Genomic DNA, 24,174 nt, shown 5'->3' on the forward strand with positions numbered 1-24,174 from the left:
CCTAATAAGAGGTGGCTCTGGAGAAGACTGAACATTTATTGAGTGTATATTGTTTTTTTTCCCCCCCCTAGATTGAAAACATAGATGCCTGCTTGAATTTCCTGGCGGCTAAGGGAATAAACATCCAGGGGCTGTCTGCAGAAGGTGAGTCTGAGCCCTTGTCATAAAGCTGCCCTTTATCATTCGAAATGCCCACCTGTTACTTATTGATGACATTTTTAGAGTCAAGCCAAGGGGTGCTGGTGGGCTTTCCCGGTTTTGTCTCTTTCGGGTTTTGAGGCCACTCAATGCTTGTCTGCACTCCAACTTTTTGACCACCTAAGGAATCTCTGAGAGTGCCAATCCAACTGTGCCAGCCTTGTCGGCAAGACACGGGGGGAGCAGTAAAGACGGAGCTGCTTCTCTTTGAGAAGGGCTTCATCAAACACACCGATTTGATTCACGCGACCGGCAATCTAGTTAATTATCAAGCCAAGCCTTATCTGTGGGAGAGAGAACACTTAACCACAGAGCATATTTAAACTGTGCAAGTTCCCAGGGAAAAATGCCTAATCCTTCTCTCTTAATTTTATTAGAAGAAGCAGCAGCACTTTTCCTAGCTCCCCCCCGCCCCCCAAAAAAGCATGTGATTTATTAATGAGGTGCTCCATTTTGACACCGTGATTAGTTTTTCATTAACTCCAATTTTGTGGCTAATTAGCACGTTAGCGTTGGCTGGTGGTTCGCTGTTCATTAGGTGCTGGTCTGGAGATGGCCGGTCTGAATTCTCAGCTTCCTCGGGCAACAGCGCACTCTGGAAACTTGCTCTGTCTCTCTCCTGTTTGTAAATACAAGCAGCTGCTAGCACCCGAGCGGCCAGAGGCCCCAGCATCCTCCCAAACTCATTAGGCTGTACCTCCTCCAGTTTTCCCAGAACAGGTGGAGCAGCATGGGCCTCAGATGACACCACCTTTCCCTCTCCTGGTCGCGTTTTGCAGAGCTGCTGGTTAGCATTGACTCTGGTAGTTAGGGTTGGGGAGGCGGGGAGCGGTGCGGAAGGACGCAGCCCAGTGTAGCGTAGGTTTGCAAGCGTGATCCTTTTGGGGCCTGTTCCTTGCCTGTGCTCTGCTGTGTGGTGAAAGCTTGGTTTTCCTGGCTGTGTTTCTGGACTGTAGTCTCTTCCAGTGTTGCGGGTGTGCGGCCGCTATTGGCGTCTCGTGTCTCTGCACGGAATTCCCCAAGTGGGACCTCTAACAGGCTGGGGCTGTCCCGGGTCAGACACGGTCACACTGCTTCCAGAGGTCTCTTGAGGCAGCTTTCGGTGGTCAGCCTTAATCTCAGCTCTGAGAGAAGGGTCCGTGGAGGATTCCTTTGCTCTGGGCCTTCCTCCTGGGGGGGATGAGGTCTAGGCTGAATGGCACGTGGCATGCGCATCGCTGGGGCATGAGGGGTTGGTGTTGGTGTTTCCATGGAGAGGTAGGGAGATGCGCATTTCTATTCCAAGGAACACATTGCTTCCTCCTGGTAGAGTTCTCGTGCTGGTGGAGGTGGCGGGCACACATTCCTCCTAGGTCCAGGGCATGATTGGATCCCGGGCCTGTGCACCCCACCCACAGCAGAGCATCAGCAGGGGCTTCTCTCCCACAAGTCACACTTAGCAGAAAGGGCTCCAGGGGATGCATACTTTGTAGGCCAGCTTCATCTCGTGTGGCCTGGAGGTGACCCTGGCCACCCCGCCATCTGTCTACCCATTGTCCTGCCTTCTGCCTGTCCTGTCTCTCCCCTGCCCCATCTTCTCTATACCTTAAGGCGTAGAGAATCTACTCAACAAATATTTGTTGAATGAATAAGTACCAACTGTGCTTTGAAGGCTTTTATCTGCATCAGCTCCAGCTCTCACAGCTGACGCTGGAATTTATAATATGCTGAGTTTACAGATGAGGAAATTTTCCCTGGAAGAAGTTATGAAGCCCGCAGTGAGTGAGTGGCAGGGCCAGGATTGGAACCCAGATCTGTGATTTCGGAGCTCCTGCTCATGGTGTCTTTGGGGAAGGCAGATGGATAAAATGTGGGCGTGCCATGTACGGGTGAAAGAAATCAAAAAAGATCTAGAACCTTTGTTGGCTGGAACACTGTCTCGGAAGATGCTGGGCAGCCCATGAAGGCATATCGTGCAGACAGACTCAGCCCCAGCCCCCTGGTCGGTGGTGGGATGTGGCCCTTGTGAGTCTGAGCAGAGAAGAGCAGACTGGAACCAGTGTGTTGAGGAATCAGTCACTGGGGTATAACCATGCAGTAAGTTTTTCAGTAACTGCCCCCACCTGTGCTATGTTGACCCCCATCTTTCCTGCTTGGTTGAGACTCATTTAATGATACCTGGGCCAGAACCCATTCTCTTCAGTCTTGTGCAGTTATTAGAACAGATTATGTCAGTACTTAAGACTCAGTCTTGTTCATTTTTAAACTTCAGTCTCAGACTCAAAGCTCTTTTCCCCGATGCCCCCCAGTGCAGGTGGCTTTGGAAGGTTGAGGGGGGCTGGGGGGTGTGAGGACTTGACCTCCTTTCCCTTCCCTCGTTCCTGTGCCTGAGCCTCCAGGATTGGGGCAGCAGCAGAGGCAGCAGAGTTCTGCTGGTGGTGAGGTTGCTGCCCTCCTCTTGGTGGGCCATCATTGCCACTGTCCCCACTGGGGGTCTCTGCATGCCCTCCTGCTGACCGGCACTCACTCCCACGCTGCTCCCAGGGCCTCGGTAGTCTCTTGTGAGATTTGACCGCTCTTCTGGCTCACCCCCAGCTGGTAGCAATCACATTCCATCCCCCTGATTCAGGCCCCTCTTCGTCCCCACACTAAGGTGGTCCTGGTAAGGCCGTAGGCCTCAGTCTCACAGTCCCTGCGTTACCCACCATAGAGCAGCAGGAATGTGTGGGCTCTGTCTTCCACTTGTAGTGATGGAACAGGCTTCCTGTCACCTGGAAGTCCCCACCATACAATCTCTCTCCAGCTCTTTCTCCCCAGCTTAGGTGGCAAACAGGCAGATCTGCCAGGTCCCTGCTAAGTAGGTGTCCCACCTGGGACACACCAGCACCACCACCTGGAGTTATTCTCTTGAAGCCTCTACTCCCTCGACTTCAAGGAGTGTAAGGACCCCACTGTCTTGTTCCTTGGTGAGGGGAGGAGATATCCTGTCTCTGTGATCATCAGTCGTGACCACCCACGCCCACCCTCAATGACATTCTCTCATCTGGACCTTCTTATATTGATTTTGGGCGCAGTGGGTAGAGGCTGGTGATGATGGTCTTTGGTTGTAAGACTGATTCTGGACTAGTGCAGTCTTGTGGGAGGGTGACTGGTCCCAACTTCTGTCAGTTCCTTGAACTTACAAAGCAAGGGTGCTTGGAGCCTGTTTTCCTCAAATGGGCCTTATTCACAATTTCAGGGCTACAGGAAGTACCTCCATTTGACATACTGTTAAGTTATAGGAGTGGAAATCATGTATTGAGGACCCGCCATGTACAGTCACTGGGCTAAGTGTTGTACACATTTTAGTTTATATCCTATTTAATCCCCCACAGCAACCTTCCGAGATCAGTATTCATATTACCCCATCTTACAGATGCGGAGACTATAGCCCAAAGAGATTGTTCCATGTGGCAAAAGGGAGGCCCACAGAGTCAGCAGTGGTCAAGCTACTCACATCTGCTGATTCAAGTCCTGGTATTTTATACTGCTTACCACTATCTACACTTCTAACCACCCCCATAACTACTAGAAAATCGTTATAGTGTTAAAAGAAATCATGTAATTTTTTTTTTAACACTGTAAAACTGTTTATTTGGGGGAAAAAAAACAAAATTTCTAGAAGAATAAAGTCGCATCAGCACCTACCAGAATAACTCCCGCCCACTTGCTCACAATCCACAGGATTCCCCTTTAGGGCCATGGCCTAATTTGCAAAATATGCTAAACACAAATCAAGATTTCAACAATGCGTTAATCCCAAGAGATCACACTGGGAGGCCACAGCGTTTCCATCACCTAGAAGTTCAGGCTCCCAGCCTCTTCCAGATCCTTGAGCTTAAGGAAGAGAAGAGAAGGAGGAAATGCCCACTAGACCCAAGTCTGGGGCAAGGGAATATGCTTTCCTGTTTCTGTTCCCCAGGGACAGTCATCTTTGCAAAGGAATGATGTTGCAGCCCAGCAGTCCTTTTCCCGCCCAGCGTGTTGGCACGAGTCTAAGCTGGTATTTCTCCCCTCTGCGTTTTGCTGTCACGTTCAGGGCCTTCCCCTCACTGTGCTGGGCCACACTGCCAATGTTCTGCAGCGACTCGAAGTTTTGGGTGTTCACAGAGCCAAATTCCACTGTCTCGTCATCCACCTTGCAGACCTGCGATGCTGGCAGGAGAGCCGGGGCTGATGCTGTTCGCTATGGCGAAGGCCTGAGCAGGGCTGAGGTCCTGGCTCTGGCCCAGGCCATGGCTCATGGCCTCCCTGCGGGCCTCGGCCAGGTCCCGGGCCTGCTTCTCCTTGTCGCGAGCATGCAGCTGGTGCTGGGCCTCCTCCACCTGCTTCATCACCGCCTTGTGATCGTTCTGCAAGCAGACGATGTTGTGCCTTGCGGTTCGGACTTGGTACAGGTCCACGTCTGCCCGGGGGTAGCCCTCGCAGTCCACCAGTGGCTCGTTCATCCCGATGCCTCTTTGGCTCTCCAGCACGTCATAATTGGCTTTGATTTGCGCCTCGATCTCCTCCTTGCGCCGTATCAGTTCCTGTGTGTCGCTGAGTCACCCCACTGGCCTCCGGGGAGCCTCCGCTCTGCCTCGTTTCCTTCTCCGACATCGTGAACCTCGGCCCGGGAGCCCGGACTGCCGGTTTCCTGACCGCGGACACCCGAGCGAAATCATGTAATATTAATGCTCTTTGTTTTCCTTTTGAAGATGATTAATTGCCCTGAGGCTCCTCCTCTGATTTAAAAAAAAAAAAAAAAAATCCGCGGTTGGAAAGCCTCATAGGCACATCTCCACCCTTTCCCAGGGACTAAAGCCAGGTTTGGAACCGGGGAGCGTGTGTGCACCTGTCCTTGAAGCATCTCAGCAGCTCAGGCCCTGTCCTGGCCTGCCTGCGAGAGAGCCACAGGAAGCCTTTGTTCCAGGGCACAGACAGCTGATGCCTGCGAGCAGGGGCTGCAGGCCCAGGTGAGCCCTGTGGAGATGCTGCTGGTTTGGGGCTTTTCCTGTCCCCTGCGTGTTCCCCAAGATCGGACCCATCCGCTTGCTCCTGGAGACTTGCCAGAGTCCTGTGAGCTTGGGCCTCAGCCTGCCCGGGGTGATTTTCCAGATCACTTCAACCCCTCACTCCACCTGTCACAACCATCTGTAAACCTGTTCCTGTGAGGAGGAATGGCCTTTATCCCTGGGAGTTTTGAGAACACCTGGGGTTTGCGCTACCTGGCCCTGAGCCCATCCTCCTGTAATGGGGAAGTGGAGGTCTGGAGGTGAAGACATATCCTATTTGTTTAAGCACGCATTTGCCGGGCACATCTATATGCCAGGCACGGTGCTAGGCACCGGCGTACACGGAGAGTCACATTAGTCATACAAAACTAGCTTTAAATTCCAGTTAGTGAGAGAGCTGTGCTGGTGGTGTGTACAGGATCCAGTGGTGCCCAAAGAAGGCTACGATCAGCTCTGCCTGGGGCAGGCAGGGGCTTCTCAGAGACGGTGATGTTTCTCCAGGGTTTTACAAGTTGAATAGGCTTTCACTAATCGGAAAAGGAAGGTGAAGGGAAATTTAGATAGACGTTGGGGCATAGGTAATATGGGAACAAAGGACTAGCTTTTTATTCATCTTCCAGGTTGGAGAAACAGAGGCAGGAAGATGCTTCCAGGTGACTCTAACAGGGCGTATGTGCTTTAGGAGTGAAAGTGGTTGCCGACTTGATTAGTTCAGACCTGGGTTTGCTGCCCTGATGGCCAGAGACCTGATGCTGAGCTGTCACCTCCTTTCATCCTGAGCCAGAAAGCAGGCGCTTTTTCTGGACAGTTAGGGTAAAAGCAGCACGTAGATTGTCTCCATCTCTCCCTACCCAGGTCACCTGAGTTTGGCGGTGAGCGGGGCCATTTCTGTCCTTCACCGGCAGGGGGCCCTGTTGGCTCTGTTCCCACCCCCTCATCCACCTGCCCTGTGGGCAGTCGCTGAGGGGCTTTGCTGAGCATTACACAGAAGGGCTGCCAGAGTGGGGTGGAAAGTTACATGCTGAATGTGGGTGATGTAGACGGCCCAGCTGGAGGAGCAATGCCACAGAATCCACAATCCCGAATCCGCCCGGTGACCTTACACCGTGGCTTAAGGGAATTGAATAGGAATTCTGAGACTGCCGTCTGAGGCAGCCTTCCCTTTGGCTCCCAATCCCTTTCCTACAAAGCAGGTTTCTTTGTATTAGATTATTCCAACGATTATGCCTTACTAAAGCAGGCCTGAGGTTTCTTTTAAACAATATTGAAAGAGAATAACTCTATTATCCTCCCTTCTTGCCCAACATCCCCCTAAAGCATCCATGCAGATTATCGCCAGCCAGTGGTTATGGAGATCAGTCAGAACCCAAGGAGGTTCAGAATCAACGCCCTACTGAATTCTAGTGGAAATTGGACTATGGCCCGTGTAGTTTATTCTTCAGTTTACGTGGGTGCAGCCATAGGAGAGAAAGAAGAACAGGGTTCTCGTGCTGGTTTAGATACCAGCCTAGCTCATGTCTCCTTAAACAAGTCATATCTCTCTAGGTCTACAGTTATTTCCTTCTGTACAAATCAGGAGGGTGAGGATAGTTGATCAGAAACAGAATGATGTTCTTTTTCCGAAGCCTCAGGAAATGTCATGAGGGGAACATTTTTGTGGGCTGGTGGATTTTGTTTTTAGACAGCCTGCGGAGCCAGCTTACCAGGCCTCGTGGCACACAGAAAAATGCCATTTGGAAATAGGAAGAGAACACAATTCTAGCTATTTTGGACCACCCATGGCATAAACTGTGTGGCTCGTTCCCAAACAGAGCATTCACCACGCTTGAGTCCTGTGTTCTGAAAAGAAAATGAAACAGTCCAAACGTCCGCCAACTAGTGAATGGATAAAATGTGGTCTATCCATATAATGGGATAATACCCAGCAATATAAAGAGACAAACTAGTGATAACGCTCTCACCTGGATGAACCTTAAAAACGTGATGCTCCGCGGAAGAAGCCAGATGCAGAAGACTGCTTATGGGGAAATGCCCAGAATAGGCAAATCCATAGAAACAGCAGATCGGAGGCTGCCTGGGGGAATGGGTTTGGGAATTGACTGCAGATGAGCACTTTTTAGGGTGATGGAAATATTCTAAAACTAGAATTTACTAAACTTACTAAAACTCATCACACACTTGACTTTATGGATATAAACTGTATCTCAGTAGAGCTGGTTGGTTTGTTTGTTTGTTTTAAAAAGATGACCACTGTGTTTTCTGTAAAATGAGATTATCATGGTTGATTTTCTTTTTGACGCCTGTGACTGTGGCCTGGAGGGGATGTGCAGGAAGAAGGGCTTCTTAGTTTTCTCGTGGTTGAAGGGCTCTGTGCTGAGTTCTGAGGGGGCTGCAGTTACAATGACGGTTTTCTGAACCCAAAAGGGAAATACAGAGTCAGGCCGTGTCCTAGGTGCGTTGCCCTTATTTTCTCATTAATCCTCTGTTAATTCTCATAGCATCCCTGTGGGGAAGGTGTGGCACACATATGCCAATTTTAAAGAAGAAAGCTGCGGCTCAGAGAGGTTGACTCTTGGAAAAACTTTGAAGTCCATAAATGATGGACTAGAGAGATTCAAACCCAAGGCTTTTGTGGCTCTAACAATCAGTGATCTTTATAATAAAAATGCTTCCTCTTGGGCTTCCCTGGTGGCTCAGTGGTTGAGAGTCCGCCTGCCGATGCAGGGGACACGGGTTCGTGCCCCAGTCCGGGAAGATCCCACATGCCACGAGATGCTTCCTCCTAAGAAAAAGTGTATTTATGAGAGCACTCCACTGTCACAAATAAAAAGATGCTTTCAGGAATAATAGAACAGTTATGAACGATAAATGACTGAACATCCACAGCAGAGAGAGAATATGACAGAGCCAGCTCCATTCATCTGCCCTGGGCTGGGCAGGTAGGTTAAGGGGTCCCGATGTGGATATGCCTGCTTTGTGCAGGGGGCAACCCCTGAGCCCTTGGATATGCTGAATTGCTAGTTCTTCCCTTCTTTGTTTTTCTTGCATGGTTTTAAAAAAATGTATTATGGGATATTTGACACATCCCATAATACAAGAATATTTCTAGAAGGAAAATAAAGAATCCTTATATGGCCATGAGCTAACTTAAATAAAACATTATCTGGTGTGCTTTTCAATACATGACCCATGATGGGTATGTAAGTAGCCTGGTTACACCATGTTGGGAGCCTGGGCTTTGAGCTGGAAAACCTCGATTCAGATCCCAGCTCCAGCATTTATTACCTTGGAGAGGTTGCAAACCTTTCTGAGCCTGTTTCCCCTTAAGTAAAAGGGAGATAAAATAGGCCTCATTTTCCAGGTTGTAGGGATTAAATGGGATCATGTATGTAAAAAGCTTCTCTTGATATATACTAATTAGTAGTAGCTCTATAAAAGGCACTAAAATCTTACATAGATTTCATCTGTCATGATTATAGCTCTGTTTTCACCCTTCAGGGAGTTCAATTTTGAGGGGAAATTGTTTTCCCGAGTTCCATAACAGGTCGTCACCTGCACGCCAGCTCTTCTGTCCTGCCTCCTGTCACTGTCCAGCTAAGGACCCAGGGGTGTGTCCCTTTACCCTCCATCTGCCCATGAGGAAAATGCCCATCTTAAAGAAGAACACTGAGGCTCAGAGGTTGAATCTTACAAAAACTCAGTGTATAAACTGAATCATCCCAGCCAAGCCTCATACTCTGTGACACCGGTGTCGTTGTCAGAACATTTAGAAGCAGAAGCGGAACAGGCCACAGGTGTGTTCTCCTTTGGTTTCCTTAGGATGGAGAAGGAAGCAGAGCTGAAGGGTTAAAGCTGAGCTACCCAGAGAAACGGGGGGACTTTCCCACATCTGGGGAAACTTTCTGTGCTCCCTGCATTGCACACAGTGGTTTACGAGCCTCTTGACTTGTCCAAGTCACCCCTGGCTTACACCTGTTTTCCTAATGTAATCAAGAACGTCTCCCTCCCACTCTCAAAAATGATGTAATTTGCATGATAAATTATAAGGTCACATGGTAAAAACCGTGACTTAAGGCATGAAACCGGAGCTGCATGGGAATCTCCCACAGGATTCTGAGGCTGCTGTAGTCATACAGGAACCGAGACCAGTGAAGGACGTGACTGTTTAGAGTTGTGCTTTCACATCTCTGCTCTGGTTTGATCTGCAAAACAACCCTGTGTGATGGGGCAAGCTGTGTGTCAGTATTGTCGCTTGAGGCCCAGAGAGATGAAGTGACTTGTCCAAGGTTGCACAGCTAGTAAGTGGTAGAGTACAGACTGCAACTCATGGCTTTGGTTTTCTGAAAGCTGGGCTCCTGACATTTTTGTCCCACAATCAGCACATGCTAGCTCCCGAAGCGCAGAGGGTGAAAGTTGGATTTTAGTAGTTTGTATTGTCAGTTTCTTCAGAGGCTGGAAAGAGGAACTCTCCAACAGGAAGTAATTCAGCCTGACCTGATCAGCAGGATCACACCCCAGGGCACTGACAGGCTTGCAGGGAACGGGGCTTGTTTCTGAAAGAACCCCATTCATGCCTTCTGCCCCTCAACTGGTCCTTGGAAGAAACTCTGGTTCCTTTGTCAGCATCCTCTTGCCCAGCCTGGGGCTAACTTGGAGGTGTGTGTTACCCACACAGGGGAGGGGGGCTTCCCTTCCTCCAACCCCACTCCCTCTAACCCCCTTGCCAGTTCAGAAAAAGAAATTCTGCCTAAGGGTGGAAGCAAAGCAGAGGGAGCCCCTAGGTCACTTCTTCTCTGTCCCCCATGCTGGGTGGCCCTATTACTTTACCCTCAGGGTCAGTTTAGACCCTGGCCATCAGCATCTGGTGTTAAAAGAACTGCAGAAAAGGAGGGATTGCCCAAGGGGAAACACCCTTGCGTCTGCAGTCTCTGCCTGTGAATGAGTATTTTATTCCTTCTCTGCAGCACTTAATACATGCCTCGAGGCAAATGCACTTTTTAACATTGGAAAAATTACATCTGGAATAAAAAATTTTCTTAGCCCCACTCTGCACAAATTTCTTTTAATATAGGAGAATTTTTGTGTGAGTTCCTTATAGAAACAACCCCTATCTCCTATTCCCACACCCACCCCAATTTCAAGTTATTTATTCAATGGGCAAGAGAGACACAGAGCCTTCTGAGGGCAGGATGATTGGGCGAAGCAGGGCGAGGATTTTGGAGTGGGTCGGCAGCCACTGGCTCACTCCGGGTGGCTTGAAGTACAGAGCACAGATTGGGCAGGGCCGCGTGGAGACCGGTGAGTTTCCCTCAGTGCTTCTGTCCCTGGACAGCTTGCTCTGTGTCCTGAACAAGCACGGTCTTGCTCAGGACTCTGTCTTTTTCAGTTGTGTCCTTCCTGAGAATTTCCCCCTGGCACTCACCAGACATCCCAGTTGCTGCTTGCCTCGGGTATCCACTCTAATCCCAGTGGGGAGAATCAACTAATTTCTTTGTGGTTTTGGCCTGATTTTAATTGACTGGGACACCAATTAAGTGTTCATGAAATCTGTCATATCCTAGAGGAATTAAAACTCGTGCGAGGGCTGAAGCAGCCTCTTGAAAGGGTGCGAGACAGGGCTCCCCAGAAAGGCTTCCTCCTCTAACCAGAACCTCTTCACTGTCTTGCAGAAATCAGGAATGGAAACCTCAAGGCCATTCTAGGCCTCTTCTTCAGCCTCTCCCGGTACAAGCAGCAGCAGCAGCCCCAGAAGCCGCACCTCCCCTCGCCACTGCTGCCTGCCGTGTCCCCGGCGGCCGGGGCCCCCTCCCAGTGCCAGGCTGGCGCTCCTCAGCAACAAGTGCCCGCCGCTCCCCAAGCCCCGTGCCAGCCTCACCAGCCAGCGCCACACCAGCCGTCAAAAGCACAAGCTGAGATGCAGTCCAGGTGGGCTCTCCTCGCCAAATGATACTTCTGCTTTTTTTCAGGGGTCTTCTGCCCCACCGACCACATTCTAGCCTGTGCCGGACATGTGTGTCATTTGCGCTTCTTCCGTGCTGAGAACTGCCGGTAGTTAGTGGGGAATTAGCGTGACCTTGAAATGGATGTGCCTGGCGGAGATGTGTACTTTGTAGATCAAAATCGCCAGCAGCCAGAGCTAATTAGCTGCTCCTGCCTGAACTCTGGCCTATCTCACACACACACACACACACACACACACGTTCTAGGCAATCAACAGCCCCTAAAATAGACTTCAAATTTCTTTTGCTTGTCTGCCTACAAGCTGGGTGTTCAGTGTTATATGTGCAAGTAATTTCCCTTAGTGGAGGCAAAAGTTCTCCAGCACATGCCTCTGCTTTGCCAGAAGAGAAATACTGAGAACACAGAAGAAAGATGGCCAGTGGCTTTTAGCAGGGAAAGAGGCATTCCCCCTTCCCTCAGAGGGCCAGCATCCCCTAATGGGGAGCAGTTACCATTAAATGTGACTGACTTTTGTTGACCTTAGAGACCGGGTAGCGGTGTCAGCTGTGGCCCTCTGCTTTTTGGATTAGGACCTAGATTTTGTTTGTTGTTTCCAGAGGGACCCACACTTGCCAGAGGGACTCGCCATAGAATGATAACGCTAGCAGAACGCTGGGGCAGTTACCATCTACTCTGTTACAGTGTATAGATGCATTCCTAAACAACCCTGCAGAAGATCACCTCGTAAAACATTTGTTTCAATGATAAAAGAAGGAGGGGATTAGGAACTAGAAAGTTTTTGACTCACAGTAAAGTTCTGGAGAAAAGTCCACCATAATTGTTTTTTCTTTTTTTTAAGCCATAAATCTTTAGCTATCAAACCTAAATGCCACTGATCAAATTGATTGCTTGATTTCATTGAACATGTGCTAAAGAGTAATGGCTTTTTCTTTCCAGTTCCCCGAATAGGCCATTGTAGTTAGGCAAAGCACAAAATGGTTCAAAGCAAGCAGCTGCCTTATAGATGGTTGCAGCTTTTTTTCCCCAGGAGAAGCGCTGTTTCCCAATTGTGGTGGTGTTAAAACCAGCACTGATAGATGTGATGTAACTCAGAGCCCCTAACTGATTATCTAATTATATCCAGTTCCCATTATGGAGGTTTGTGGGCTAGTAGGAATGCCTGGACTAGCAATGAGGAATTGCTAGTCAGCCTCTGCACCTTTGCCTTGAAGAACCACCTGGGTGGGAGCCATTCTCTGATCGGAGATCCCCGATGGACCTGGATGATTAAACGATCAGGATGTCATTTCCCACACTGCATTTTGCAGAGTGCTTATTCCTTGGATGGTAACATGCAGGGGAAGGGTTCTATGGGGGAAAAATTGGGAAATCCTCTGGGTTAAGTTGTATAACTGTTACTGCAGGGTCTCCTCAGATCCTTGAATCGGCCAATATGCATTCATTTATCCAGTTAGTGTTTGAATGCCTTCTCTGTGCCCGGCACTGTCCTAGGCACTGGGGGATCAAGGGTGAATGAGATAGCCAAGGTGCCTGCTCTCTACTTTCTACTGGAGGAGGGCAGGCAAACAAAAGGGGAAGAGAAATATCCAATGGTGGTAGTACAATAAGATAATGGGATCAGAGGGACTGGGTTGATCATTTAGGTTGGGGTGATGGGAGGCTTTCTCTGAGGACATGACACCAAAGTGGAAATACGAATGACAGGGAGCTGTCCATGCGGGTGTAGAATAGATCAGGTAGCGGGAGCAGCCGGTGCAAAGGCCCTGGGGTAGGGGTAAGCTTGGCAGCTTGGAGGAGCAGAAAGAAGGCTCGTGTGGCTGGAGTTCAGTGGGTGAAGGGGGTGTGAAGTGAAAGGCAGCCTGTAAGCAAAGAGGGCTGACCGGTGGCCCCTAGAGTTCTGTAGTCCCGTGGCCCTTGAAGTGAGGTCACAGTGGTGACTCTACAGGCTAAAGAGTTGATATTTCATTCTAAAGGTATCAAGCCATTGGAGAGTCGAGCAGGAGAGAGACTTGATTTGATTTACAGTTTTTCTGTTTGTTTGTTTTTTTTAGTCACTTTTGTTCCTCTCTGGAGAATAAGACTGTGGGAGGGTCAAGAATAGAAGGAAAGACCCTAGCTAAGAGGCTTCCGTGGTCCTCTAGATGACAGTGGCTTCGATCAAGGTGGTAGAGCAAATATGGAGATGGACCAGTTCAGGATATTTCGGAGGATGAGCCAACAGAACTACAGGTAGATAGACTATCTAGGGTGAGGGAGAGAGGAATCACAGAGAAAGCCGAGATTTCTGGCTTGAGCGGTTAGGAAAATGGTGGCATTTCTTGAGATAAGGAAGCTGGGGGGTTGGGGTGGGGTGAGGAACACATGTGTACTGGGAATCTTCGGAAGGCGGCGTAGAAAGCATTCTCAAACTGAGCCACAGAACACTTCTTATTTTATAGAGCATCTCATTGCATAGGGTTCCAAGGAACATGTGTTGAGGAACACTGGGCTTTTGTCACTGAGCTGTGCTAGCCTGAGGCATCCATTTCCATAGTAAGCATTTGTCTTCTCAAAAGAACCAGATGTTCCAGTCAGGACACCCATCTCCAAGTAAGAAAAAACATCCTACTGTTAATAAACGTTTCACCTAGGGGGACTTCCCTGGCAGTACAGTGGTTGAGACTGACTCTGCTCTTCTACTGCAGGGGGCAGGGGTTCCATCCCTGGGCGGGAAACTAGGACCCTGCATGCCACGCGAGGTAGCCAGCAATTTAAAAAATAAGTAAATAAATGCTTTACCTAAAGACAAGCCGAACTCGCTTAAGCCAGGTTTTTATATCCATTTTTTCCAGAGTAGTTCCTGCCATCATGGCCCCCTGACCCTGCAATGTGGTGACACAAACTGGGCTCTGGAGTTACTGTATGTCCTCATTCATCCCTTATTTGGCCCATATTGGGTTACTTTCGCAGATGACTTGTTCTATCCATTATATACTGATAGTTTCTAACTTTACTTCCAGAGGATGATCTTGTTCTCAGGGTCTAGAGATGTGATACCCCGTGCTCACGCTCTGGCTGTAAATTTAAGAGTAAATCACTTGCCTGGCTTTGTTTCATTGTATTTCTATCCCCACATTCTGACTTCGATAACCAAAGTCCCAAGGATAATGGTTCAGACCCTTGATCATTAACGTCAAATGTTGATGCAACCCCCAAATACCAGGTTTGTGTTGATCCTTCATTAGAACTCTGCCACATACAAACATACCTAAATACGGTACCTCTCAGGATAGCAAATACTAAAACTGGACAGCTTCTCCGTAGTGTTTGTTGATAAGAGAGTCAATAAGAGAGTTTGTTAATAAGAAGCTGAACAAGGGAATTTGAGATATTGGCATGAAGGAATCAGAGCAACTCCTCTGTGATGGCCGCCGAATGGAGACTCACTTTTACCCTGCAGCTCTTCTCATTCGTTTACGTGATGGCTGAGAACTTGATCCACATTTCACCTCATGAAATTCCTCTCCATCTGTGTCTACCTTACATATTATCAATATTTAGCTTTCTAGAAAAAATCCAAACAATTACTTTTTTTAATTCATTCACTTCTGTCTCTTCCTTCACTTCCTAAGTTTAATGACACGAACATTGTATTTCTCACCTCATATCCTTTTATGAATGTGGCATAAGATGTATGGATGCGAGAAAGATAAATATTTCTGTCTTTCATAAGGCAGTAAATAAGTTTAACCTTTTGTTAAGTCCAACCATGATTCTTCATAAATTTATGGTTCAAAGCCCAGAATGTAGCAAGTTCAGAAGACTTGAAATGATCATTGCTTTATACCATGGAGAGCAAAAATTCCCAAGACCAGCAAAACTTGAAAACATCCACCCTTGTTTAGGGTCAACTTTATGGGCTATTGAGGACGCTCATCGAAAAACCACCCTGGTAGAACAAGGATGTGAAATAGAAACATCTGAATACTTTAGAAAGTTACAGAGTTTACTTGTCCGAGACCCCTGGCTTCAGTGTCATTGTGGAAGAAGGCCTTATAGTGACTGATACCAGAAAAGAGATTTGGAGTTAAGAAAAAAAAAAAAAGAAAACCACAGAAGTTCTTAGATAATCTCGATAGCAATTTCTTCATGTTGGAAATTTATCAAATCAGACCTAGAAAGAAGGCTGCATATTGTAGAAAAAGCAGGCAGAGGGAAACCCAGGGGCGTTCGCATTATCACAGGACTCCTGTTATTTATTTGTATGTCTAATGCATCTTCTCTCCCCTCACTCATCTCTTCCACTTTTTTCTTTCCTATCATGCAGTGCATCTTCCAAGGACTCATCACAAAGCAAAATCATCCGCTTCACTCTGGGTCAGAAAAAGATCTCTAGGTCAGACTTTCTCCGTGTCCCGCGAAGCATGGTTTCAACCCAGCCCCTCGTTCCTTTTGTTCTGGCTGCGTTTCCTTTTGGTCCCCCTCCCCATGTCATGTTTGCAGTTTGGGAAAACCAAACATGCTTTGGCTGATGACCCAGTGTTGGAGAGTTGAGAGTGGCCATGGGGTTGTTGAAGGGGTGTGTGTGTGTGTGTGTGTGTGTGTGTGTGTGTGTGTGATCTGTAAGTGAGGTTGAGTTGTACGTATTGTTTCTGCATTTCATTGATTTTTTTTTTTTTGTCTTTGATTGCTTGGACGTCAAAGTCCATTCTGATTTAGAGAGGTGAGTTTGTAGGTGGTTTTCCATAGTAGTTTTATGATGAATTTGGCTCCCTGCTCTGTCCTGGCCCTGATCCCACCTCACCTGCATCTCATTTATGTGTGTTATGCTTTTTGTTATTGGTGCTGTCATTAAAATTACTAATGTGGGATTGGTTTTCTCTTGAGTTTTAAAGACCTGAGGCATGAATCCAGTTGTTCAGAGGAGACAAGGCAATAAGGCAATGTGTCATTTTTATTTCTGGGTGCTCTTGTGTACCATGTGTACCATGGACAGATCACCTCAATTCCCTGAAAATAATACTTAGGGCTTCTCACTGACTAATTCTCTTGACTCACTTTGGCGTCTACCGCATCCTGTCAGGACCTGTTTCAGGGAATGGCAAACGCCAGTTATATCCCTGTATCTACTCTGTTTTAAAGGTATTCACAGTTAACTTTTATTGAATGCATATTATGTGCCAATTTGAATACATTATCTTTTTTAATCTTCACATCGGCATTCTTGCGGTAGGTCATGTTATTATCCCCATTTTACAGATGAGGAAATTAAAATTTAGGAAGTTCTCGGTAAGTTAGCAAAGTCACACAGAAAGTGGAAAGACCTGGATTTGAGCCCAGGTAATCTCATCCCAGAACCCTCACTTTAACCACTATGTTACCTCCCTCCCCGCCCCCTCCTCCTCCTTCTTGAATTCTGGTGCTTACGTGGTTGGTGAGGCTGCTTTTTAAAATCTTATATGTTTCAGCCGTTCCTCCTGACCTTTGCGTCACGTTGCCCTTGTAGCATCCTGACAGAAACAGAGTCTCCTCCTCATTATGGCTGGTATTTCTTTTTCATTGAATTCTCACGTAAAGAAGGGATGCCCAGACGGCATTTCTCTCTGTATTCATGCAACAAATAGGTACAGAACGTCTGCTTGCCGCCCCACGCTCTTAGGCTCCAGTGGGCGCCTTTTCTAATCAGGTAACTTTTCTAAAAAGCTTACGCATGCGGAGGCCCGACTCAGGATCCGTCTGGCTGCAGGAAGAAGCCACAGGGCAGCTGCTTCTCTGTAGAACGAGTCGGCGCGCTACCCAGACTTGGTTCTGGGGGACCTACATTCATCACTGCCTCTCATTGGCATGTGTCTTAGTCTGCTCAGGCTGCTACTACACGTCACCATAGACTGAGTGACTTAATGGAGATTTATTTCTCACAGTTCTGGAGGCTGGAAAACCCAAGATCAGGGTGCCAACATGGTCGTGTTCTGGTGAGAGCCCTCTTCCCGTTTTCCAGATGGCTCTGTTCTTCCTGTGTCCTCACATGGTGGAGAGCAGAGAGAAAGCAGGCTCTCCCGTCTCTGTCTCTTCTTCCAAGACACTAACCCCATCACAAGGGCTCCACTTTCATGACCTCATTACCTCCCAGAGACCCCGTCTCCAGATACCGTCACACTGGGATGACAACATATGTATTTGGGGAGCAGGGGACACAAACATGAGTCCATAGCACCCTGCTAGAGAGTGACTGCTTTCCCAGCAGCACGAGGCCCAAGTCAGATAGACGGCCTCCCCCCACCCTTTTTTTTGAGTGTCATGCAAAGTCCAAACACAGGAAAGGAAGGGGGTGGGGAGCTTGGAGGAAACCTGAAATCTAGTGTTTGTTCCCCGGATGTGCTTACTTCTGGAAGAGAGAGAAAACAGGAACTAGCTGGGAAAGAATCTAATTGGAAGCACATGCCCATCCCGTGAATGATCTATTATTATCAGTCCCAAACGATGGAAGGAGGTGGAGTGGGGTTGGGGGGGAAGAGAGGAAGAACTGAAGAATGAGGGCGTGTCTGCCCTGCCCTGAGGGCGTGCCGGGCACAGGGCTTCCAAGTTGACCGAAGCCAAGGTCTGGCTTTCCGTCAGGGTCCTATCCCTCATCTAGAGTTTCTCTTGGATACATTTTGTTTCTGACGAGCCTGACAAAGGGATGGTCTTCATTTTATTATTCGTCTAACACTCCTTGCCTTCTGCTCCGCCCACTGCCCCACCCCTAGGCTTGAGCACAACCTTGATAAACATTTTAGCAGATCAGGCACCACCAGGGGTAGTAGTAAAGTCTGCTTGCCAAAAGAAACAGGGTCAGCTTGTTGACCTACTACCCCTCTGGCTGAGTAGGATACCTCTCGCAGAGCTTTGGAAATAGGTCTCTTGTTCAGGTGCAGACATTGAACACCGACCAGAGCCATACACCTAGATAGGCACCAAGGCTGTTGAGCAGGTGGGAAGCCTCATCTTGAACCTACAGGGAAGGGGCTCATGGAGGGAACTGGTACAGGGATGAAGGATTTCCATGAATTTCCCCCTTTGACCACTGTGTCGCCTCTTGGCGTCCCTGGTGAGCCTCAGGTATTTAGGCTTATTCTACCTGTGGGAGGCATTGAAGCGTGGTGACGAAGAGTGCAGCTTTGCAGTCAAACCTAACAAACACCGTTTTCACCACTTACTATGTTACCTGGGCCAGTTATTTAATGTCCATGAGCCTGTGTTTCCTTATTGGTAAAATGGGGCAGTCCTGCCCCACATAGTCACAGTGCTATGTGGACTAAATAAAGTCATTTCCAGCCCTTCGCAGCCTGGCGTGTGATCAGTGCACCATAACTAGCTGATAGGGCGATGTTGGTGGTTTGGGTTGATCTGGGCCAGCTCTGGAGAGTCTCACAGAGTCGATCTCTAGGCGACCATCTCATGGAGAAGAATCAGTGTGGCTAGTAGTTCAGCCGTCTCTGCCCAGCTGCTGAAAAGCAGATGCCGTGGAGATGAGAGATTTAGCATTTAATCATCTTGTCTAGCAAAAGCATCTCCAGTAATGACCTCCACCCCCCACCCCCACCCCCAAGGTCCTGAGCATGTGCACACAAGCTGCCATCTTTCCTGGGAGGGCCATCTTCTGCTCCCAGCCTTTGAAGTGGTTTGGGGGAGAAGAACGGCTTTCTTCCCATCAGCACGTACAACGCGTGGAGCCGGGATGCACGCACAGGTTATGTGCCAGGAACAACAGTCTTACCATCCTGCCTGCTCGGCTGTGCACATGTTGGAGAAATTGACCATAGCTCCCATAGCAGCAGGATTTTCCTTCTGCCTCTTTGTTACACCTCTTCCCTTAAACTTCATTTTTTAAAAAAAGCAACGTGTGTGTGTTTCAGAGAACACATCTGTGTCCTCTCATTTTGTAACTGTTGTTTGGACGTGGGATGATCGTGGGAAGTCGAGTCCCTCTTGCAAAGGAGCCATTGAAACCTTCTGGCACTGTGGATGATGTAGGGTGTAGATGATTTGAGGTTGACTTGCTGCACTCCGCTCTCTCTGCTTTTTCTTGATGAGGCAGGCATCGCTGGGCAGCAGCTGTTGTGGTATCTGCAGCTGTTCCACATGAGCAAGACCCAGCTCTGCAGCAGAGTGATGCTAATGGACAGACGGCAGCTACTCGCAGGCTGGGGCTTGAGAGAGGTTCTCCTGATGCACAAGGATGTTAATAATAATGAACTTCAGAATGTTAGCCAGGGGCCTGTGTGACTGTGAACTGGAAGCTACTCTGCTTTTCAACTCTAGCTCTGTTCTCTGCTTCCCTAAGGAATGCCTCCTTGCTGGAGGACAGGACCAAGTCCAAGGTTCAGAGTGTGACACTGAGGGCTGCCCCCGCCTGGTTTTCCAGCCTCATTTCCTCCCACGCTGTCCCCCAAGCCCCAGCACACACTGGCCCTTTCTTTCTTCAGTGCTTTTTTTTTTTTTTACAAGCTTCCCTCTGCATGACACCTCTGCCCCCTCCCTTCTTGCCCTCTGCTCACATTCTCATTCCACACGCCGCATCTTGCTCTGGGAATGGAATGACCATTCCAACTTCCGAGGTCATTATTTCTCTTCTTTGAATTACTTCTGACCTTTCATATTCTTTTATCAATGCGTATGTAATTGAGATGTCAGCTAGGGTCAATCCACCCCTTAAGATCTAGATAAGATTGAACTAGAACCCTGTGATAATCTTTTTGGGCCACCATGATAAAACACCACAGGCTGGGTGACTTACAAGCAGCACTCGTGAGGGCTCTATCTAATGACCTAATCACCTCCCAAAGGCCCCACCTCCTAATACCATCACATTGGGCATTACAGTTTCAACATATGAATTGGGGTAAGGAAGGACTCAGAAACACAGACATAGCACATCCCTGCTCCAGTTTGTGAAGTCCAGTGCCCTCACCTGGATTGCTTAGGTACCTTAGGATCTCGTGGTCACCTCTGGCTCTGAAATCCTGTATTCACAATTCAGTCTGAATTAATTCAGTTTGTGGATTGACTCATCATCCCAAGGGATGTTTTGGTTCCCTCCTGGGTGGATCCAAAGGAAGCTTTTTTACCTTACTTCCCATCCATCACACATTCATTCATGGCCTTTGTTTGTGAGGCAGACTGCTGAAAGTTTCAGAGGGATGGAGGAGGCTTGCTTTGGAGCAAGCAACTGTCCCACCCCATCCACAACAGAACCCGAGTTTTGAAACACAGTGTTCACGTGGATTCCTCCTGACACTTGGAAGAAGTTACTTGGTCTCCATCCAGTTTTCCCATTTGGTCAAGTTAAGGGAGCTGTCCTCACTAGGGTGTAATGGTGATGAGGTAGAGGGTGACATGAGTTGGCTTGAGCTTTATGGTGGCTTTTGATGGCTCGGCATGTGCCAACCATCCCTTATTGTCACGTCAGCTGCCCTCAAGGCCTTCGAGACCTCTTCCGCGTCTCAGAAAACTTGGTACAACCTGTAGCCATTTGAAGGATGGGTCACTCCCATCAGAGTAGCACCTCTAGGTTCTGACTTAAGGAAGAGGATCTGATGGTGACCACCCCTGGGAAACCAGAGCCGTCTCAGTTAATCCAAGACTGGGGAATGTTTCAGTCTTGGCCCCACAGATGGCTCAGAGGTACCCCAAGTGTAAGGTCTTCGTCACAGATGCTTGGATGAAGCAGTTTCTCTCCTCGAATGTTCCTTAGGGAGATGATGAATCCTGTCTGCCAAAACCTGTCTTGCCTCTTTGGAAATGTTGATCTCCAACTCTTGTGTGTTGATTTTTGTCCAGCTCTCTATTGCTGCTTTAACCTAGATCTGCCTGATTCCTTCCTTATTTGTCTGGTTCTTTTTTCTACTGTAGCATGTTTTCTTTATGACAATGTCCAATTCCTTTATGAGTCTGTGCTCAGCAGAGAGGATGTTACGGGGAACCAGCATGCATTGAGTACTTACATCAGGCTGGACCTTAAGTCCCATTCCAAGTTCACAGCTATCCGATTGGGTACTTTACTATTATTCCAAAGTGACATATACGGAATGTGAATCTCAGATCATAAGACTGGCCCAATGTCATGTCCACATTTGTATGCAAAAAGCTATTTTACCCATCGTACCACACTGCCTCACAGAGGACCAAATTGCCTACCTCATTCAAGGTTGTGGCCACCCCATCCAATACTTTGATTTCTTGCCTCTATAAAGGCCCTGTGCTGCTCTGAAAAATCTGTGGTGCAGTCCCAGGTGAGGGCAGTGAGGCCTCTCAAGCATCTTTTCCCTCCTCGTTGCTTTTTGCTTCCCTGTTCTTTGCCACGGGAGTAGAATACTGTCACCTGTGTTACCCTGCACCACTTAAAACTGTTGCTGTGACATCATCTTGGAACATGTCCGTAATCCTTTTTCAGGCCTATCTGTGGGCATATAGGCTCCTGCAGAGTCCAGCCCTGAGGAGCCCCACGCCTGCACCTGCAGCAGCTCTGCCGTTGGCTGGGAGTCCTCGGGTAACACTGTCCGTCTTGGAGGGCGTGCAGGGTGCTGTTTGCATTGGAAGCAGAACCGAGAGGTGCCAAGATCCCATTGCTGGACCTCCTTGATCAGTTGATCTGGCCGCCTCTGGTCCGCAAACACAGGCACTGGCACTGCTGGTTTTGCACCCCACTCTGTGCCTGTCTTCGTGGGGTGAATATCTTCGCTAAACAAGATAAATTAACAGAGGGGCAAATCCTCCTAATGCAGTGGGAAGTGAGGCCTTCCCTCTGCCACTTTTGGGGGAAAGAACTCACCCGCTTCCTTCTCTCCTAGCTCCCAGTTAAGGAACTGGGCCAGCTTCTTCTTAACTGTATAAATCTTATAGTCCTCTCACACCAGCTCATGTTCTCTGTGTACTCTGCCGCCATTTTTTCTTGCTCAGGCAACAAGAAAAAGTTTGAAGCGTTTGCCTGTTTCTATCTAAAATGCTTCCAGACTGCAGACTTCTTCGGTGCTTAGAGATTTGTGTGGAAAGAGAAGGCTGAAAGCTTTATGAGTTGAAAATTCAGACCTATCGCTAGATCTCATGCTGGTCAGCTGAGGTTCCGGTGGCTTTTCAACACTGCTAAGTGGGTTTTAGCTGAAAGATATAACTAAATATTTCATCATTTATTCATCTTTCAACTTTAATGATTGCAAAGAGTCTGCTTAGTAATCCCTGAACCAAAATTCTGATTTGCGGAGTCATAGCCTTAACTCTTTGGGGAATGGGCCATAATATCTTTAGACACATTACCAAAGACTAGCCTGCTGACTTTACTTCCCAAACCACCCAAAAATGAAGTGTTTTATTTAAAGGGAAAGTGTGTGTTTGTCTTTAGGCTAACAGATTCCTGCTCATTTTACAGAAAGAACGTATGATTTTATCCATCGACTGTGCAGAAAAGCTGAGCTTCAGACTCAGAGTAATGTCTATGGAGACAGGTTGTCAGATGTTGAAGGAAAATGTATGTCTGAACAAATGTTTCCATCCAGTCCATAATTTTTCATTGCAGATGAGTTGGGTTCTGAGGTAGCAGTTTCCTTTCTGACCATCATGAATTATATCTTTTTCTTGATACTTACCTCCCTAGATTATGGCAAAAACCATTTTCAGTATCTGTCAAAAGAGATGCACACACAAGTTTAACAGTTTACAGTCTTAACAGACCTTTATGTTCTACCCTAGATAGAATTAGAGATGACATGGTTTGGCCCTATTGAACAGTAAAATTCCTCATCCAAGAGAAAAAGTAAGATGAGCTTTGTATTTTTTTTGGCCACGCTGTGTGGCTTGTGGGATCTCAGTTCTCTGACCAGGGATTGAACCTGGGCCACAGCAGTGAAAGCCCAGGATCCTAACCACTATTACACCAGGGAACTCCCGAGCTTTGTATTTCTAATCGGCAGACATATTCATATATTTCTCTTCTGTGTTCAAAGGAAAACTACTCACACTTGGCTTTTGGACTTTACTGGGGTCATTACTAGCCTAGATGTTTGTGGTGGTTCCAGTAAGTCCTTGGACTGGCAAACCGCCACCGACCTGATGCCTCGAATGGTTTCTTTTACCTCCTGCATGGCTGCAGTACCTTCTGAGGTACTGCTGTTCTCCTGAGACTGAAGCCTGTTGCTTTTGCCTTTTAGACTTCCAGGTCCTACCACGAGGGTATCCGCTGCAGGCAGTGAGGCCAAAACACGCGGAGGGTCAGCCACTGCTAACAACCGACGGAGCCAGAGCTTTAACAACTATGACAAGTCCAAACCGGTCACCTCCCCACTCCCACCCCCACCAGCAAGCAGCCATGAGAAAGGTAAGCCACCTTCTTGGGTGTCCTTTCTGGCATCTTCCTTTATAGCAGATCCAGTTCTATTGGGTGAGTGTGGGGTGGCAAACAGTGATGGGAACGGGTCACAAGGACATGCTTGGCTGGCAGGAACTTTGTTAGAAGAGGTATTAATAAGGTGGGGAAAATATTACATATTCATAGTTGCCAGCAGGAATAGCTGTGTTTGTCTGGGTGGAGCCCAGAAGACACATAGAAGCAATGTAGCATTTGCAATTTGAAAACATTCATAGAATATTCTCTATACAGGAGGTGGTTTTCTAGAAATGCAAGCTGCTTGGGGCATGCATTTTGTGAGCCGATAAGGTTTTTACCCATCAGAAGTGATGTGAGGGAAGTTAGGAACAAGGAGGGTTTTCACCCTTTGAAAAAGTCCGAAATGTGGGTTGGCTAAATGAATATCTTGGCTACACATAAAGAGTAGGCAGCATTCCTCTTGGTATTCTGATAATGTAGCTCTTACCAAAAAAGGATATGGTTTTTTTTTACTATGCATAGTACTGAGCTTTTAGGTTGGGGGGGGAAATGTAAGTAGCCCTGTGGGGACTCTTGCACAGAAGGTAGTAAAACAAACCTTTGCTTGCTGCAGTCTGTATCTCATGACACATTGGAGAAATAGGGAAATTGAAACCGCTCAGAAGA

The 24,174-nt window shown here is 47.9% G+C and overlaps 1 protein-coding gene and 1 pseudogene across 2 annotated transcripts in view; one reads left to right on the forward strand and one right to left on the reverse strand.

Annotated features, from left to right (window-relative positions):
- Positions 1-24,174, forward strand: part of NAV2 (neuron navigator 2) — a 274,074-nt gene that overhangs the window by 36,468 nt on the left and 213,432 nt on the right. For both annotated transcript variants that reach the window (XM_024764609.1, XM_024764610.1), the window contains exons 3-5: positions 72-144; positions 10,880-11,135; positions 23,333-23,499. In XM_024764609.1, coding sequence (XP_024620377.1) covers positions 72-144; positions 10,880-11,135; positions 23,333-23,499 — 496 coding nt within the window. The remainder of the gene's footprint in view (positions 1-71; positions 145-10,879; positions 11,136-23,332; positions 23,500-24,174) is intronic.
- On the reverse strand, positions 3,972-4,815 carry LOC112412862 (26S proteasome non-ATPase regulatory subunit 9 pseudogene; annotated as a pseudogene).

The sequence above is a fragment of the Neophocaena asiaeorientalis genome, unplaced genomic scaffold (assembly GCF_003031525.2).
Source record: "Neophocaena asiaeorientalis asiaeorientalis breed wild unplaced genomic scaffold, Neophocaena_asiaeorientalis_V1.1 scaffold230, whole genome shotgun sequence".
NCBI lineage: Eukaryota > Metazoa > Chordata > Mammalia > Artiodactyla > Phocoenidae > Neophocaena > Neophocaena asiaeorientalis.